This window comes from Vanellus vanellus (genome assembly GCF_965231255.1).
Source record: "Vanellus vanellus genome assembly, chromosome: 23".
Taxonomy (NCBI): domain Eukaryota; kingdom Metazoa; phylum Chordata; class Aves; order Charadriiformes; family Charadriidae; genus Vanellus; species Vanellus vanellus.
In genome coordinates this window covers 5,057,046-5,076,092 of record NC_138928.1, presented here as the reverse complement: position 1 = coordinate 5,076,092, position 19,047 = coordinate 5,057,046, and the positions used below count along the sequence as shown (strand labels likewise).

Here is a 19,047-nt window from a genome sequence, read left to right as displayed (position 1 = left end):
TGGGCGCTCGCTTCTGGGGCACGGGGAGCGAGAGCCGCTCGCCCCCTGACACAGCCCCCCTGAAGTGCGCGAAGGGTTGTGAAAGAAGGCTTAAAGTGTCAAGGGGATAGCACAGCTCATGGCCGTGTGTTGGAGGCTGTACCTTCAACGTACGTTAAAGGAAAATGTTGTTGAATGAATGAGCTGTTGTGCTGACTGCCACAGGACCTAACAGAATATCTATTTTTCTCCTATATATTTCAGGTGAAAGACGAGTTCTTGGAGAGTGACGTTAAATCTAAGGCTGTCCAGATGCCAGCTCCCACCCTACAGCCTGCTCAGCTCAGTAAGTAACCTTAGCTGGGAACTTGCTGTTGCTTTAAATTAGAACTCTTGTTGCCTCATGCTGTAAGGTGAGAAATTCTTCTGGAAGAGGAGGACTACAGTGACACTTGGAGCTTGCTGGTATTGCTGGCCGTTTTGGCAGGGAAGACAAAACAGGCTGAAACAGAACAAAAGCCTACAGGAGCCTTTGGACTGGAGAGGGACAGTGCCACTGCAGAAGGTGACAAAGCCCTGGTAGTCAGAAGAGCTTTTCTGGATTGTATCATCTCTAAAAGTCAGTGTCTCTCGTATCTACTCTCTGCTTCCTCGTCCCCTTAAGCTTCTGTGTTATTCGGTGGTCTTTGTCTGTTTTCCTCTCTGCCTGTGTGCCCCATCACAGCAGTCGTGCTGCTGGAAGAAGACCTGGAGAAAGATGCACTAAACTGTCATACGTCAAAGAAGAGCTTGGATCCTGTCTTGAGTGGCTGCTGTACCGCACAGTGTTGGAGAGGAGGAGGACTAGAGTGAATTTGCTGTAGTTCCTGGTTCCTGCAGTGCTCTCTGCTAGCTCAGTGGTTGGTGTCCTCCATTCCTGGACTTTGCTTGATGGGGATCTCTGCTGCAGAAGCAGTCTCTGTGCTCAAAGGCAGGCGAGCAGGGATAGGAGAGGTCGCCTCTAGATGCCGGAAAGGCCATTTGTATAAGCTCCTGGCAGAAGATCTCTTCTGGAACAGCTGCTGGCTGTAGGCCCACCGAGCCAAGGGTCAGGATAGCCTCTCTGCAGCATGTCTGCCAAGCCAGAGCAGAAGGAGACCCACCAGGCCAATGGGGCTGTGCTGCCCATTGTGCCTGTGGACTGTCTCACCAGTCCAGACCGGGGACAGCTGGTGGAGCCCTCAAATTTCCTGGGACCTGATGGTGATGGGGTAGAAGTGGTGGTGTTGGAGTCCCGTGCCAATGCTAAAGGGGTGCGAGAAGAAGATGCCCTGCTGGAAAATGGCAGTCAGAGCAATGAGAGTGATGATACCAGCACAGACCGAGGTCCTGAGCCAGCCTCGCCCCTCAAGGAGACCTCCTTTTCCATCGGGCTGCAAGTCCTCTTTCCATTCCTCCTGGCAGGCTTTGGGACAGTTGCTGCTGGAATGGTGCTGGACATTGTGCAGGTAGGACTGATACTTCCCTGGCATGGCATTGGGCTCTGAATCCTCTTTCTGTAGACCATGGCTTGATCCCAAGCCAGGAGGGACTCGAATGCTAAGGCTTGTTCAGCAGATAGCAACTGGGAGGGGAGAAGACCTGTTACCTCGCATGCCGGTTGGGGTAGGAAGAGACAAGGGGAGGCCTTAGTGATGTCTGGAGTGAGGGGAGGAGAGGCTGCAGGCACCTCTGCACCGCAGCTGTGCTGCTCTGGCTCAGAGGAGGAGGTTGGAGCTGGCACACGTGCAGCCAAAGCACCTGCCTAGGAACTGAGACAGCTCTCTGCATTACAGTTTGAAATAAGCACTGCCCTGATGGTGGCTATAGGCATCTCAGCTCCCATTGCTAGTTCCACAGTTCCTGTGTCTCTTTTCCACCTTCGATGTTTGCTGTGCTGTTCCAGCATGCCGGGCTCGTGCCAGCCGGGTTAATGATTTGCCGGTCGCAGTGTGTGCGGGACACTTGCATGGTGGCTCACTCTGAAGGTCGAAGGCAGGCTCAGCCTTATGCTGCCTTCTCATGCTCTTTAAGTGGTCGAGGGCAACTGGGCTAATGGGGTGGTTCCTCCTGAAAGGTGTGTGGAGGTGATCCTTAGGAAAGGCCAGCCAGAGAGCTGGCTGTTACCTCTGGGTGAAAACTGATGTGTTACCAGTCATGATAACTCATTTGGTGTCTCATGACGGGTGACGCTGCGAGAACCTGGCAGCCGTGCATCTTGCTTAGGTTTTATGTGGGAAAAGTGACTTCATGGACCGTGGCTCCTGCACCGGTCTCGAGCACAGGTTTTCCAAGCATGTGTGTCTCTGGCAGTGGATCAGCTACCTCTTCTCCTTTGCTCTGAAAGATAGGCTGTGCAGAGTTGTCTTGATGCCCAGCCCAAAATGGTGATGAGGCACGAGACTCCATCATCTGTGCAGCATAGGTTTGTGAAACTATTTGGATGGAGGGAGGCAGCCATTTTGGAGCTGTGGTCAAACAAAAATGCTCTGCTTGAAGCTCCTCTGTTTGCTTAAGTGGGGAAGACAAGCCCCTGCAGTGTTGGAATAGAAGGACTTGAATGTCAGTCACTTGTCTGTATTGCTGGCAGTTACGATCATCTCCACCCAAGCTGTGTGCTGGTAGGGTAAGTCAGGCTTTTCTTGTATTTGTGGGTGGTCAAACAGACACTTCTCTTGCATTCTTGCCCTTACTGGCTATTTCCCTGCATGCCATTGCACGCTGGTCATCCTTACGGTTTCTCTTGATGCAACCTGTTGGGAGAGCTGCAAAGTGACTCAAAACAGGAAAGGCTGGCTGCACTAAATCCGTGTGAGATTTACTGGAATAATTTTCTTAAGAAAGACATTTTTAAGCATGTTTCCCTTTGCAGTGTCCCTGTAAACTCATGCGTGGCTCTTCTGGCAATTTCCCAGAGCCGATGATTTGAACCCAACCTAAAGCCTTTCCTGGAGAAGGAGCAGCCAGGGAGGAGCAGGGCAGGGGTGGGATACTGCCGCATAGCGCTGTGTTCTACTGCCTTTTTTTTATGGTATTTAGAAATAAAGCTTCATAATTCCTCTGTCCCACAGCAGCTCAGCATGTGGCTGTGCAGCTTGTTCTGCCAACTCCTCTAACTCCCTTTAGCCTTGGGATTAAATGAGGCATCTAAATGCCATAGGGTGCAAAAGGGGGATGGGAAGCTTGTGGTCTCAGCTTGCTTGCCTGCAGGGTCTGGGGACCTGATCTCGATAACTGGCTTCCCAGAGACTCAAAGCCTTGGATGAAAGAAGGGAAACGTGTGGAGTGGGTAGCTGATGCACTGGGGTGGACTGGAGTCCCGTTGCTTTGGATGCAGCCGTGTTTTGCGGTGGATGGAAGGCTCCATACACTCAGTTTCCTCTGTTTTGGATAAACGGACTAATCAGCCAGCTGTAATTGGTCTCCCCACTGTGAAAACAAGCAGCCCTGGCCTTTGGCCATGCTGTCCCATTAATGTGTCCCTATGAATTTGCCTCTCAGGAGGAGAATTTGCCTCTGCCCCCTTTGGGGTTGGAGAGACCTTTGGGCCAGGTGACATGTGAGCACACCAGCTGCTTTTTTGTGCACAGTAGAGGACTATTGGCACAGTCCCCTCTCCCAGCAGAGCCCCAATTTGCTGTTTACCAGACTTGTCTGCTCCCTGGAGATTCTTTGGATGGGATGGACAGCATTTTGTATGGAGGAGGGAGTCTGCGCATTTCCCCTGCTTGACCACCTCTGGTGTTAGCATCCCTCTGGGGTGGGTTTGTCAGGGCCAGCGGGGAGTGCCAGCCCTGGAGCTGTAGCTCTCCTGTTAAGGCCACTTCTTCCTTGGCGTTTTGGAGGGACAGTGCTGGGAGAAGTGCGGAATGTGATGCAGCCGCACCAAGGCAGTCATAGCACCAACCTGCAACACATCCTTCCCCTCTGAGCTGTCATGAATCACCATCCTGCTATAATCTGAGCAAAACCACGCTGTTGCTCATGACTCTTGTAAGCCTTAACTTTGCATGTGGTGACTAAAAAATGACAGCAGCTGAGAGGCAGCTGTTACCCTGGAAATATCTGTTGTCTGCAGGTGCAAAGCTCCTGAAAGGCAGGCAGGGAGCCTGGAGGAAACCGCAAAACACCACCTGGGGTTTGATGTTTCTTCCAGAACCTCTGGCAGGCCATGGGTCCAATCTCGCCCCTCCAGTGCCGCATGGGAGACTGGGGTCTGATGGCTCTGGTATCTGGGTAGGTTTGGCTTCAAAGGGACCACGGGCTTAGTAGATAATGAAGCTGAAATAAGTTAAACCTAGATTGCTTATGGTCTGTCTGCTCCTCCTCCCCAGAAGGCAGGGAGGAGGTGCTGGAGATGAAGTGCCTCTCCCTGTAATTCTCTGCTGCAGCTCTGCTGGAAGCCCGCCGGGAGCCCCTGTGCTCCCCAGTGCACGCCTTTGCACGGAGCAGACTGGGATGGCCTTGGAGGATCTGGTGTGCTGCGTTAGCCTCCCTCCTCTCCCCCAAAACCAGCTTATTTCTGTGCTTCTCAGAGGGGCTGTTACAGGGGGGAAAGGGATTTTAACAGCTCGATGTCCTGAACTTAAATTCATATTTCCTCTTATCTTTCCTTTTTTTTTTTTTGTCTTCCCCAACCAGTCTGGCTCTGGTTCTCCCCTTGTAGCCCCATCTTGGGCACACATCTCTGCAGGGAGTGTTCTTCTCTGCAGGAGCCAGGGAGGCCTTCGAGACGTACTAAATGCCCGTAGACCAGTGTTGTATAACGTCTTATATTAAGAAAGTTGGCAGGAGCCCATGGGTCCTGCTCTTTGCAGTGAGCAAGCTGCTGATGTCTGCAGAAATCTCCTTGTTTTCCTTCCCCGAAGATGGCTTTTATTCCTTTCTCCAGGAACACCCCTGTCTTGCTCGGGGAGCTGCTTTAGTGGGCTCCAGTTACAGCAGCTTCTGGCACCAGCTTACCGTGCACCCTCCTTTAAAGGTTAATTTGCAAAGCCAGGGTTGGGACGAGGCGAGGGAGGGCTGCGAACTTGTGCTAGGTATTGCCTGATCCTGCCTCTGTGATCTCTGCAGGCAGAAAGAGCCAGGAAACTTTTGCACGGCTCTTCCAGCCCGCGGTCTGACTAATGACGATGTTCCTTTCATTAAGTGATTCTGGTGACACCCAGCTCGTCCTGCTGGGAAGCGGGAGCGTGTTGCTTGCTGATTGAATTCTAGATACTGCTAAGGGAAGTCGTAGCAAAGGATTCACCGGTACAACAAGCAGCAAAATAATCATAATGCCTGCCTAAAAATAGGCTGAGGAGAGCTGAGCTCGGCTGTTCCTAGATGTGACCTTAAAGGAAGCACAGCCTGATGTGTCACTGTGTCTGATGAAGTATTTCAGACTGATTCTCCCTCCAGCCTCTCCGGCCCTGCTCAGCAGTGAGCACTGAGCTCAAACATCCCCCTGCTCAGAGGGTCCCGCGGAGCCGTACCCTTTCAGAGCGCCTCTGGCTGTGGTGCAAAGGTCTCCCACGTCAGGAGCTCGGGTTGGGTGGGCGCAGGGTGGTTGGAGCAGGGGCTGTAGGGGCCACGGTGGTTTCCTTAGGCGCTGCCCACCAGGAAAGGACTGTTCGTTGCATCAGGAGAGTCTGGAAGCCGGGTATCCTCAGGAGCCTTGTCCTCGAGCAGAGAGAGGGTTGTGGCTGTGCCTGAAATAGCTGAGCAGCTTTCATCCGTGCACTTGGGAGCTGGAGGGCATGGTTAGCTTGTCTTACCAAGCCACCTGAAATGTTAAGGGGATTTTTATTGACTGGAAAATGTTTTTTTCCCTTTGAGGAAAAATGGTCCCAGTTCATCCATCTCGAGCGCTTACCCACCTCCTGTGATCACAGTTTTCTCTCAAATGGTTTTTCAAGTGAGTGCAGCTTGAACGTGCTATTGCAAAGGACCTGGAAGGAAACTGAAATTTGTTGGCGGTGAAGGCAACCTGCATAAAGGGTGGAAAAATAAACAAAAATCACTGAAATCTTTCCCCACAGGACGGTATTAGTCATGCAGGTAGAGTAACTTGTATTTGCTGTAAGGTGTTGGCTGGTAGCGTTCCTTGCCCTATAAAGAAATGCATGTCCTGTGGCTGGTGAGCCTGACGGTCTGACACCGCCAAGGAGAGCACTGCGAGAGATGGAGTCTGTTGCAGGTAACGTTCACAGAAAGCTGCGAGAGCCGTGGCTGTTAACGCATTCGGCACAGCAGCGGCTGCTGAGTGCCGTTCCAGCCGGGCTCGGTGGCCTTTAAGGGATATGTCAGGCAGGCAATGTGGGAAGCGGGAGTTATTTTGGACACAGGGCCTGCTTGCAAAACATTCGTAAAAATAAAGAATCGGGCAGTGAGGTTTGTGTAGCTTGCAGGGTTTTTTTTCTAAATGCGGTTGTGAGGGTTTTTTTGGGGTGGTTTTGTTTTCATGGAGGCAGGCTGCTCTCCTATAGGACTGCTTACCCTGCAATTACTCTTCATTTTTTCCTAAATAACCATGGCTGCCTCTTCTGCTTCATGCCCAAGGGAGATGACTTGACTGTAGAGCCAGAGAAGTTAGTAAATACCCGGGTAATGTAGGTGCCAGGTGAGAGAGGGCACACATCTCCTCGGTGAGGTAGGGGGCACAGAGACGGCGGTGGGCTGCTCTTTGGAGCTGGCAAGATCAGGGAGCAGCAATGCTTTGCTCAAAAATGGATTTATACGACGTGTAGGGAATGGCTCTCAGCTGAGGCTGACCGAACTTCAGTACTCGATTCTGTCAAAAACTGCAAGTATTGGGCAAAATCTCTTCATTTTCCCCTATTTTGGCCTCTGTATGCATAACTGAAAGTTGCAGGCTGAGATCTGGTTTTTAAGCTCAGCAGGAACATGCGGTCACTACTACACAAATGTCAAAAACTGAAATCACTGCAAAAGTCAAAGTGTGGCACCAGAAGGGGAACTGGGTTGTCTGCTCAGTGCCGGGCTGTAAAGGCAGATGAGTAAGCGACACTCGGTCCAAAGCGAAGGTTTCTCACGGCCATGATTATTTTTAATGATCTCTTTTTGTTCTCGTTTTGCAGCACTGGGATGTCTTCAAATACGTGACTGAGGTATTTATCTTAGTACCTGCATTACTGGGCCTGAAGGGAAACCTAGAGATGACTCTGGCGTCTCGCCTGTCGACAGCTGTGAGTATCCAGGGAGCCGAGGGAGGGAGTGGGATACCCGGTTTGGGAAGGGGTGGGAAGGCACATGTGTGTGTTGTGGCCAGGCAGACAAAAATCTCTCAGTCAGTGACCACAGAAACCAGGGTCTGGAGTTTAGCGTGCTGGGAAGGTGTCTTCATCCCACTGGAGTGATCAGATTTGAAGGCTTAATAGTCCTTAATCCTTGCTGATGGTTCATTTCCGTGTCCTGGCTGCTCGTCCTGGAGCACCACCTTGTCCTGGAGGCGCAGTGCGTGTGCTGGCTTTGGCAGTTTAATGTCTGGAGTGCTTGGATCCAGTTTTCTTCCTGAGGAAGCTGGGTGCAGGCGTGTCATCAAAGCAGGCTGAAACAAGCCATCATTTGGGATGAGAGAGCCTGGAGAGAATTATACAGCAAAGGCTAAAATGGAGGGGACCTTCCTGTGAGAGTTAGCAGGTGGATTGACAGCCTCTTGAAGTTGATGGAGAGGCACGGCTGGGCATTTCTCTTGCTAGAATTCAGTCCGATTCCTGTGAAACAGTGAGCTCCCTGTGAGAGATGGGGGCAGGCTCTGTTAGCTCCTCAGAATACTGCGTTAGTCCAGCTGTAAATGAATTGCATTGTGTTTAAACGTTTCTATAACACAGCAGTCTGTCTCTGTAGCTGAGCGGTGCTGGAGAGAGACTGACGTCCCCTCCTAACAAGGACAATAATACTCCTTCCTTCTGCAAAGCATCTTCTGCTTGAGTATGACAGCGAGTGCCTGCCTGATGTTTCTGTGTTTCCCATGATGGGAGTATGTATAGCTTTGAGTCTTGCATCTGCAAGGTGTTACCTGCCTGCTGCTGAGTTTTTAACTACTGGCTCTGTGCTGTGAATTGCTGGAAGAGAGCCCCTGCAGCCAACAGCCTGCTCTTGGCTTTGACGGTGCAGGGGAGCTGACCTGCCTTGGCCGGAGAGAGCCACTGGGGAAGCGCTTGCTGAGACGTAGGGATGGAACACTGTCTGCCCGGGTGGTAGCAGCAAGCATAGCTAACAGAAAGCTACTACTTAGCATGCTCCCTTCCTCTCAGCCTTCCCCTTGCTGGTTGCTGCAGGAGAAAGTGCAGGAGAGTGTTGAAAAGGTCTCTGTTTATCTGCTCTCCTGGGTCCTCTCTTGTTCTTCCACCTGCAGCAATGGGGTGATGCCAGCTGTAACTCCTTGCTCCGTAGTAGCTTCTTGTTTGACTGAGGCCCAAGGTTTCTGGCGTGTCCCTTGGCAGCAGAACCAATGTTTTGAGCTGCTCATCCAGCCTCTGTCACCAACAGCCCCTCTCGTCCCTCATGCAGTAGCTCCCTCTATGTACCCTAAGGGATGCTGCTGTCATCCACTGAACCAGTGGCACATGAGCATCATATTCTGTGGAGTCTGAGGTTGTCCCTGCAGTCCCTGGGGAGCAGGAAGGCAAACAGCATTTCCCTGGACTAGCCCTTGGCTTGGCCTCTGTGCCCCAGGCCCTGCCTGCCATTCCTGCTGACGGTGGGGACCACCTCCTCCTTGGATTCAGCCCTCGCTATCGGTTCTCTGAAGGAGCCGGGTGCTGAGCTGCCCGGGGGATGGCAGTGCCAGCCTTACCTGGCGAAAGCTGGGCTGTGGCTGCCTCCCCTCGGCGCCGCTCTCCTCTCCCCGGGCACTGCTGGGGAGGACGAAGCCGCCGGGAGGCTTCGCGCTGCCCCTGGCCTGGCTGTGCTGCGGTGCCGGGGCCGGCAGGGACGGAGGCTGAGCGCTGCAGCTTGTGTCGCAGGCCGAGCTTTGTTTGCCCCTTCGTTCTGGGAAACAAATCCCTTTGTTTTATTCGCTCTCTGTTGTTCGGATCATGCCAGGATCCTTGCTGTCCCAGACACGGGCCGTTCTCCCGCTTGGCTTTGGCCAGCTTGCACTTTCTGAGCATGGGCTTATCGGGGTGAGTGCTTGGCTCTCCTGGGACAAAGGCAGCAACGGCGCTTCACTGTCCTCTTCCCTTGTGGGGGTGGCACGGGGCAATGTTGGGGCAGGCTTGGCAGAGAAACGGGGCTGTGCAGAAAGTCACAGGAATGCAAAACTTTCCCCAATCTGCTCTGGTGGCTGCAGCGGGGTCATGAGGGAACTGGCGCAGAGAGCACCCGTCCGGCTCGCCTGTGCCGAGCGGCTGCTGCCCTTGCACCAGCTTGGTCCCCTGGTGCCTCCTCCTGCCCCTGAGCTTACAACTGCGGGGTGGCATTAGCCTCATGAGCCGCCACCCAGACTTTGTCCCCTGCTTGCCTTTGCCCTGGCAGGAGTGGAGGCTGAGCTGTCTCTACACGAATCCTCTAGCTTTGCGCTCCTTGTGTCTGTGCATGGTGGAATAGGGCGATCTCTTGGGTTTTCCTTTGCTTGTGGTTTGTGGATTTTTTTATTTTTTTTCCTTGCCCTGTTCTTCCCTCAGCGTGGGGGATCCACGTGCGGGTGTGCGGAGGGAGCTCCCCTCTGACCAGGGCTTCACGGTGTGGGTCTCGTGCTCTCTCCGCAGGAAAGCAGCCCGCAGTGGTTTCTCAGACTGCGGGTTTCTAATTAGCGCTGCATTAAGGCACCTCAGAAATTCCTTTCTCAATTAAGAAGCAAAACTTTCCCATTAGTTAAAGGATTAAAATCCTGTTGCCAGTGACTACAGCTAGGTTATGTTAATCCCAACCTAATTGCCATGTGGCTGGAATTTTAAGATCAGGCTTCATATGGAGCTCAAATTCCTGTGTTGGATGTGCTCAGTGCTACTCCAGTCAACTTTTTGTTGGTTTTCCCCCTCTCCACTAAACTGACCAGAATAATTCACTCCAGAGATGGGCCCATCTCAGTGCTGGTTGAAGAGAGCTGGCAGTTCTCTCGCACGTGCAGTAAGGAGAGCAGAAGGATTAGTTGATCAATGACTTCTTGGGGTTTTTTTGCGGAGACCAGCAAGGAAACCTGAGAGAAAGAAATTGCTGCTGTGCTGTTGTGCAGAAGTTTGAGTTTGACGCTGTCAGCCAGTAACTCCAACGTGCATTTACCACTTCAGGTTGTTTGAGCCTCTCCCTTGTTTCTTCTTCACGTTCATTAGCTTCTAATAATACAAAGTTGGATTTAAGCTTATACCCTCTGCTTATCCATTCTTCCAACCTTCCTTAGACCTGGAAGTGCTAGGGAAGAGCAGAACCCTTATGCTTTTCTGTAACTGGCAACCTGCAGTGATTCTGCTGGGTTATTTTGGATTGTACGCCAGGGAATTAAAGCAACTTTCCATCCCTTCTGGTTAGTCTGATTAGCATCTCCTGCAGTTGTAGCGGTGCCAGATGACCCGTGTGCCATGGCTGCTTCCCGCTACTCAGTAGGTCTCCACGTGGCATTAGCCTTGTTTACTCAGCTTTTAACTGAAACAGTAGTTCTTGCTGCCAGCTTCCTTTGCCCACGTGATGCTGCCCTGGCCTTGGTCCGTATCGGAGCCGGGGCACACAGCTGACCTGAGAGTCAGTGTACCCCTATTTCCCCCTTGGCTGGCTGACCTGAGGGGCAGCATGACCCAACTGGGCCTGAGCCAGGCTTGGCTTGGTCACCAGTGGGGTGAATTCAATGAGTAAATAAGCAACAGTGTGTGACTCTGCATGGGGACAAAGTATATCTTGTTGCTTTTGCAAGATTTTCATCAGACTTTCTATTGACGTCGATTCCCCTTTACACTCCCCTTCAAAACCCCCTCTGCGGTGGGTCTGGCTCCACTCCTGCTGCACAGGAGAGCGTCAGCCCGTTCCTGCAGCTGGGGAGGAGAAGGTGTGGAAACTGGGAACAGCTTTGGTGTTTGGCAGTACAAGACCGGAGTAACTGTTGGAAGAGACGCTATAGTTACCCAAGGTGTACAGCCCAAGTGACGTTCGCAGAACTGCATGTCACAGACCGGGGTGTTACTGCAGAGCTGTGCCCTAGCTGTACACACAGACGCGCACGCACGGCCACACATGCCCTTTCTACTGAATTGCGCTCCCATAAGAGCTAAGGATTTGTGGTCATTATTCTTTCCTGCTCCTGGCACAAACTTGCATAGCTGGAAGGCAAGAGTTTGACTGTTAGCAAGTGCAAATGCTGTCAGTTTTTAATGACGTTGTGATGTCCTCTTGCAGGCTAATATTGGCCAAATGGATACACCCAAAGAGCTCTGGAGGATGATAACAGGGAACATGGCTCTGATACAGGTAAGGAAAAGTGAAAGAAGAAGAAAGTGGAAATATTGGTAGTTGGTGCAAGCCCAGCTATGACAAGTGTCAGAAGGTTTAAATGCCTGGGGTTTGCTATTGACTGTCAGTATGTCAATATTGCAGATCTAATGGCACCTTTTTGTCCCACAGTCATCTCACCATAATAGTTTGCCCTATAGGTTAGACTTGGGGTTTCCCTGCTGGTTGTAATTCGCCCGAAATGGTACCCTGGGTAGTGTTTCCCTCTTCCCCTCAGCCCGGGAGCATTTTGCTCTCTAGTCCTCTTGGTGACTGTCTAGTTTTTATTTTCAGGTTCAGGCTACTGTGGTTGGCTTCCTGGCCTCGATCGCAGCAGTGATATTCGGATGGATCCCAGATGGGCACTTCAGCATTGACCACGCTGTCCTGCTTTGTGCCAGCAGTGTGGCTACTGCTTTCATTGCTTCCCTTGTTCTGGGTGAGAGGCAGACCCTGCACACCCTCCTTGCACCTCTTCCTAAAACATTGGGCTCCCCTTGGCCTCATTCTGTTTTCTTCCTCTTCTTGGCTGTAGGCATGATTATGATAGGGGTCATCATCGGATCCAGGAAGATGGGGATCAATCCTGATAACGTCGCCACGCCAATTGCTGCCAGCCTGGGGGATCTCATCACCCTGGCTCTGCTTTCAGGAATCAGCTGGGGCTTGTACAAAGAGCTGGGTGAGGAGCACCAAAAGGCCTTTGTCTCTCCCTGGTCCTTCCACGTGCACAGCATCTCCTTCGCGATTCACCCTCTTCCTTTACCTTTCCTGTTCTCGGGGCATATAGGATGCCTGGCCTGGAAGCTGCCTCAGTTAGTGGGCCCTAGTCAGAAGTGATAAGGGGAGGAAACAGACCTTCTCACTGCCTTGTAGCTGCAGACAGCCTTGGCAGTGATCTGCATACTTCGTTCTCAGCAGGTAGAGTGGTAAGGGAGAGGTTGTCCCCTTCCAAGTGCCAGGGGCTTGACTGTGCCTAAAGCAGTGGGACAAGGCAACTTTTGGATTTCATCTTCTGTACTGTCAGCACCAGCTGGGGTTCCTCAGTGCGGAGCTGCAGCTGTAGACTGTAGACTTCCTCCTCCCTCCCCTCCACCTTCCTTCCCTGGCGGCGGGGATGCAGGGGATGTGACTCAGCCAGGTTCAGCCAAAGGTGAAGCAACACTGGGAGGTCTTGCCCAGGAGTGGGAAGTGGGAATGAGTAGTTGAAAATTAAAATATCTCACTCGGTTCTGTTGATAAAGCCCCTGAGAGTACACCAGGAGAAGGAAATACTGTGTCCTGCAGAGTTGAGGCTGGTCTGGTCTAGTTTGCCTGCCTTATTGGAGTTTCTGACTCCAGGGGTGACAGCAGTCTGTAGGCAGATGAGCTCAGCTGAAGCAGCACCCTGCCTCACTGCAGCGGGACGCGTCCTTGATCTCTTGCCTCTGCTTATTTCCCCTTCAGAGAGCAAAGCCTACGTGAATCCTTTGGTATGCGCCTTCTTCATAGCTCTGCTGCCCATCTGGATCATCATTGCCAAGAAGAATGCGGCAACTCGGGAGGTGCTGTACTCTGGCTGGGAGCCAGTCATTATCGCAATGGCTATTAGCAGGTAGGAAGGTGTGGAAGAGTTCCTCTCCCCAAAACACAGACGGACAATGCACCCTTTCCCCCAGCTCTTTCATCCTCCTAGCCCTTGGGAGATTCCAGACCAAGAGAGAACCAAACCTCCTCTGCTTCCATGGTCCAGACTGCCAGGAAACTGGAGGTTACTTTGTTTTTTTCTAGACAAAGACACGGGGTTCTAGGTTCCTAGGCACAGGAGTGATTAATCACCTGAGTGCTGGAATCCAGGGCCTTAGAGATGTCCCAGCTGCTGCGCAGGGAGACCCTGGCATGTCCACGGAGTAAACGCAGCTCCTGTTTAGCAGTCTTCTGCACAACAGTCCTCTCTGCCCTTTGAAGGGCAGGGTTGCATTTGGTTACTGTGGTGCAGTAAACTGCAAGTTAAGGAGACTTAATCTCTGGTGACTTTTGGCAGCAATGAGAAAAGATCCTGCTAAAACTGTCCTGTCTTATCAAATATTGAGGCTTAAAATCATGTGCAACAACAGCACCTGTAGCTGCACGTTAATAGGTGTATGTATCACCCTTGGGTGCACATATTGCAGCAGAGAGAACCACAGTGCTCTGTATGAGTATTCCCTAATGAGCTTTCACCGCTGACCTCTTCCATCTTCCCTCTGCAGTGTTGGGGGTTTAATTTTGGACAGAACGGTCTCAGATCCAAACTTTGCTGGGATGGCTGTCTTCACACCAGTTATTAACGGTGAGTTCCTTTCCACTCTGGTATTGCAGCTCTTGGAGTCTCTTGGCAGACAGTGGAATTGTCCCGTGTGCCTTATTTCAGGCAGATTAAGGAGACTTTTGGTTGCCAGTGAGACATGGGTTAGACCCTGGCTTCACGGCAGCGTGGCTCCCTCTGCTGCTGGCCTTTCACCTGAGGGTGATGCCTGGGAGGCTGTAGCCTAAAAGACAAGTTTTCCAGGGACCCAGCAAAAAAACTGTCTTCATTTCCTGATGCCTCCTGGCTGGTGGAAGACCCCCATCTTCCAAGATATGTGCCTTGTGGCACCTGGCAACATAAAGATTTAGATTTGCAACTCAGAATCAGGAAATTTAATTTCTTTTGCTATAAAGCTTTTACCTCCTTTTTGCCTAATGAACCAGGGAAACTCCTTGGTTTGTTATTTTTTTGGCAATAAATGGAGTTAATTCTGAGCCAGTGCATTTTGTGCTAGTGGGTTCCACAGTGTCGTTATGCCTCATGCACAAAATAGTAGCTTTAAACTTCCTGTGTCTGTTTTGGTGGCTGAGTCGTCATTTTTTTTGTTTCATGTATGTCTTCCAATCAAAGTTGCAGTAATAGAACTGCATCTATTTTACTGAGGGGCCTAAGGGGAAACTGTAGAACAGTGTGCTTTGTCTCAGCTCTTTACATCCTGCGAAAGTGGAATTTGGGTCAAAAATAGACTGTCCTACATTAGTCCAGCACCTGGCAATTCCAGATCTTCTGGCTGTTGAAAACAACTCTTTAAAGTGTTGGAGACATCATCTCACTGCTCTCTCCTTGTCTGCAGGTGTGGGTGGCAACCTGGTGGCAGTGCAGGCTAGTCGCATCTCCACTTACCTGCACATGAGTGGGATGCCTGGAGAGAGCCCCGAAACAGCCCCTCGCAAGTGTCCCAGCCCTTGCAGCACTTTCTTCAGCTCAGGTATCCAAGTTGGGTGTTGAAATATGACTTCTGCCAGCAGGAGTTGCTGCAGTTGGCTGGATAACTCCACTGGCAGTCGCTGGAGCAGTGTCGCGCGGGAAATGGTGGCTGAAGTGTACTCGGAGGCGACTGTCAGCTCACGGATGTGGCTGGTCCTTGGCCTGCCCTGCCCTCTAGAGACGGCCGGACCTTCAGCAAAGCCTCTGTGTGAGAGGACGTAGCCCTGCTGGGTGAGGACAACATGGTGCGGAAGTCCCATGCCCTGACTATCTAATCCTGTAAATCCTCCACCCTCTAAATTTTTTCCAGATATGTGCAGGATACTGAAACCTGCCTTGAGGCTGCTGGAGTGTTGCAGCTCTGCTGGGCTTATAGAGCTGCAGTTACAGAAAGCTTCTCGCTTGGGAAGGCTTCCGAGCAGCAATGTTATTTGTGGCAGTTGCATGGCAGAGCACAGCCCAAACTTGCGTTCCAGCACAGAGTGCTTTGTTACTCTCCAAACTTCCTACAGAGGCTTGATAGCCTGCAGCCTGGGTCCTGGCCTTCTGGGCCAAGGCTGGCCCTGGAGAGAAAGGAGGGGTGAGAGGTCTCCAGTGCGGTGGTGATCTGTTTTCTAACAGATCACCAGACAAGGTACAGGCAGAGCTCTGAGGAAATCCGATGTTCATGGTAAATTCTTGACAGCTCCGTATAGAGCACTGTCAGAGGTGGTCTCCTGCTGAGCTTGATGCAGAGTCCTTGGGTGTCCTGGCAGTTGGGTCATCATTCAGGATGCTGCCTTCCAGCCGAAATCTGCAGTGTGGGGTTGAAGGTCCAGTGTGCTGGTCCCTACTTCTGGTTTGACCATAGTTGTGCTGCCTTGTCCCCTGGAGCCCAGGGAGGCTGCAGAGCTGCTGTGTGTTCAAGCCCATCTTAAGCCTGAACTCCATCTTTGTTTCCTTGCAGATGTGAATTCCCGCTCTGCTCGTGTGCTTTTTCTTCTGGTGGTGCCTGGACACTTGGTTTTCCTCTACACCATCAGCTCCATGCAAGGTGGACACACCACGCTCACCCTGATTTTCATAGTCTTCTACATGACAGCTGCGCTTCTCCAGGTAAGCAGGAGCCCCTCCGGGGGCTGTAACCCCTCAGGCTGGGATAAGGGGACGCTGCCATGTCATCTGCAGTGGGACCTGTTCCCTGTTCAGCCAGTTAAGTTGTAGGTACACTGCTGAAGCCACAGCATTATACCTTGTCCCTAGGTAAGAGATTTATGGGCTAGGGAGTGGTATGCCAAATAGATTGTATTTGTCAAATGAACCGGTATCAAACTGAATAAATCCGTCTTTGTTGATACCTGTACACACAATTTTTCCTTCCTACCATTCTTGGCAAGTTTTGAATCTGTCTTTTGTCTCTTTTAAGTCCTTCTGATAGCAGAAGTGTTTACCTCTTGCGTGTTAATCTGCCATATAAGGTGCTTTAGCAATTTTAAAACTGCTAGTGAGGAAAACAGGATGTGGAATTTGCAGGGACCATGTGCCTTGTGTGCTTTCTCCTGTCCTTTCCCTGCCTGCCCTGTAGAATAGAGACCTGCCAGCTCTGCAGCATGGCGCTCACGGTCTCCTGGTAGGAGCTGTGTGAGCCCATGGTGATGGCTATTCTGAGGGACGTCCACAGACCGGGGTATCCATGCTGCAGAAATCCAGCAGCCGCTTGCAGGAGTCTGGCTGCCTACATAGGAGAACAGGGAGAGACACTCCGGTTAGGGAGTTTCCTACTAAGCTCAGCTGTACTCTCCCCCTGCTCACCCCCCTCTGCCTGTGGAAGCTGTGCCTGGTTGCAGTGTCCCCTAAAATCAACAACAGAGGCCAGCATGAGGAAATGAGTCAGAGCATCCATCAGAGGCGAGAGCAGACAGCTGTCATCCCGGAGGCTAAATTTAGGTTGTGAACTCCTGCTGGGTGCTTGGGCACTTGGAGGGGGCTTCCGCTCGCAGCCGCTCTGCAGAGCCCCCCGCTGTGAGCAGCCTGCGGGCTTGGGAGCACCGCAGCAGGAGCCGGCAGCAGAGGCACCGCCGTGTGCTGACCGCTGTGGTCCTAAACGAGACCTTCCCAGCCCCGGAGACACCAGAGGCATTAGCAACAGGCCTGTGGCCACTTCAAATTCTTGTCTTGTCCCAGATGTAAGGCTTGAGAGGGTCCAATGCGGATTTCTTCCGTCTCTAGATATTGGTACAAGCCTCGAGCTGTTCACACTCTCGTAGTTTCAGCTGCTGGGCAGTTGTTCTTTTATTTCTGGAAGCCAGGCGTTGCTGTCCCTTCTGGAGCATCCTGTGTGCTTCCGAGTCCCCTCTTTGCCCCACATCTCTTCAGGCTTTTTCTGGTTAGATCTGAAAACTAAGATGTAAAATTTTGACTTTTTGGTGTTTGGATACCAGTATTTTCCATTCTAAGCCTGAATTTGATAGTGATGTGTGAAGCTAAAGAATAGGGCAGAGGCTGTTAAGGATTTGGATGCCCGGGGGCCCACTGAAACTCCCCAAGTTCCTTTTTGTGCTATATTTGTTGCTTTAGGGACACAGCCTGCATTAAATGCCTGGAGTGCAGTGCTCTGCAGGGTGGTTCTGCCCTCCACCAGCTCTGTTCCCTGGGCTGAGGTTGTGCCCTCGGGCTGAGCCTGGCCCACCCAGCTGGAGTTGCCCCAGCTGATGCTCCACAAAGACTGGGATTGCAGTGGTCAGGATTTGTGGTTGATGTGGCTCTTTTCTTCCTGCCTCCCAGGTTCTCATTCTTCTGTACATTGCTGACTGGATGGTGCACTGGATGTGGGGCAGGGACCTCGATCCTGACAACTTCTCCATCCCATACTTGACAGCGCTGGGGGACCTGATTGGAACAGGTCTTCTCGCTCTCAGCTTTCACGTCCTCTGGCTCATCGGTGACCGGGACTCCGATGTGGGAGACTAGCTCTCCCTGCTGCCCCCAATTCTCGCAGCTTTCCTCCTCCTTTCATTTCCTTGTTGTTCTTTTGTTTCTTCCACCTTTGCTCTCCTTTGCTTCCTCCCCCCACCCTGTCTCTCTTGAGACTTCATCTTTGATACTGGATTCTCATTATTTTCAATGGGAATTTTATGTGGTTTATATTTCAAGCCAAGTTTGTACAGAAAATAAATCTAGTTTTAGGAAGGACAAAAAAAAAAAGTGTAACGAGACAATCACCAAGTGCAATTTCATGGTAGTTATGTCTGAACCAAGGTTTCAGTGAAGATACTGATCAGTCAGATCACGCAGGAGCCCACCCTGTCCTGGTCACTAGAGGTGAAGGGCTGCTTTTTTCGCTTCATAAGCGTTTTAAATACTGGAGGTAAGGTTCAGATTTATTTTGCTGAACAAGCACCTCTTAGCAAAGTACAACCTCATGGATGAGGGCATGGGGTACCTCCTGTCTTCTCAGCCCTGTCGCCCTCCTCTCATGTTCACTCTCCGAATCCCCCTCCTGTGCCTAGCGTCCAGAGTACGAGAGTCTCCGGTAGAGGGATAAGCGAAGGTGGCGAGGAAGGGTCCTCTATGCTGAAACACCCATTCCCATGTGCCCACAAGGAAAGTGAGTGATCTCGGGTTTGAGGACTGCAGAGCCCTGAAATCTGGCTGTGAGCCGGCTGGTCTCTGCTGACAGATTTAGGTTCCCTTTTGCCAAACATCTGGCAGCATCTCAAACTGCAGACTACTTAGTCTGCCACCCATCGTGAACAGGATTCAGTTACTGTTGCATATGCGAAGGGATGCGCTTGGCGCTTTGTATGAAAAGGCTGTGAGCTCTCCCCATCCATCCATCCCTTCCGCCTGCCAATGCTCTGCTGGAGGACCTGCTGGTGCCATCAGGGATGCTGCGTGTGAGCTTCTCCTTCGTGATGGTATGGGCACAACACTATTTTCATGGCAGCCTGCTCAGTTCAGTTGACTTTTCTTTCCTGGAGAGGGGGATGGAAGTGGGCACAGTCAGATTTCGGAAGCCCTGGTCCTTAGTGCAGCTTTCTGTATGGGACTGTAGCAAAGGAACCCGGTTGCCCTTGAGCAGGCGTGTGAAATCGGGCATCGGGGTTACAGCCCAGCCTGCGAGCGCTCAGCGAGCGCTGCGAGCACAGGGCTCCCTGCTCTCTTTCTTTCCCTGCTGCTTTTTGTGCTGCTCAGCTCGGCAATGGCTGAGACGCCTTCTCTTCGGCTGCTAGTGCGGTCTGTAGTGGCATAATGAGAGAAAACCTGTTCTGGCTGCATGACTAAGGCGTTTGTAAATGATCTTCCTGAATGCTGCTGGCACTCAACGCTTTTTAGTTTTCCCATTTGGATATAAATCAATTCAGTAAACTGAGTGCAGTTTCATGTAA

General features: G+C 51.7%; 1 protein-coding gene across 1 annotated transcript; it reads left to right on the top strand.

Moving 5' to 3' along the window:
• Window positions 1-1,088: 1,088 nt before the first annotated feature.
• Window positions 1,089-18,310, top strand: SLC41A1 (solute carrier family 41 member 1; the record flags this gene model as incomplete). Its single annotated transcript, XM_082494519.1, has 10 exons — window positions 1,089-1,466; window positions 7,080-7,187; window positions 11,332-11,403; window positions 11,719-11,863; window positions 11,960-12,106; window positions 12,871-13,018; window positions 13,656-13,735; window positions 14,547-14,681; window positions 15,627-15,775; window positions 17,444-18,310. The coding sequence occupies 10 exons, from the start codon at window positions 1,089-1,091 to the stop codon at window positions 17,627-17,629; spliced, it is 1,548 nt and encodes a 515-aa protein (XP_082350645.1). The 3' UTR covers window positions 17,630-18,310.
• Window positions 18,311-19,047: the final 737 nt, after the last annotated feature.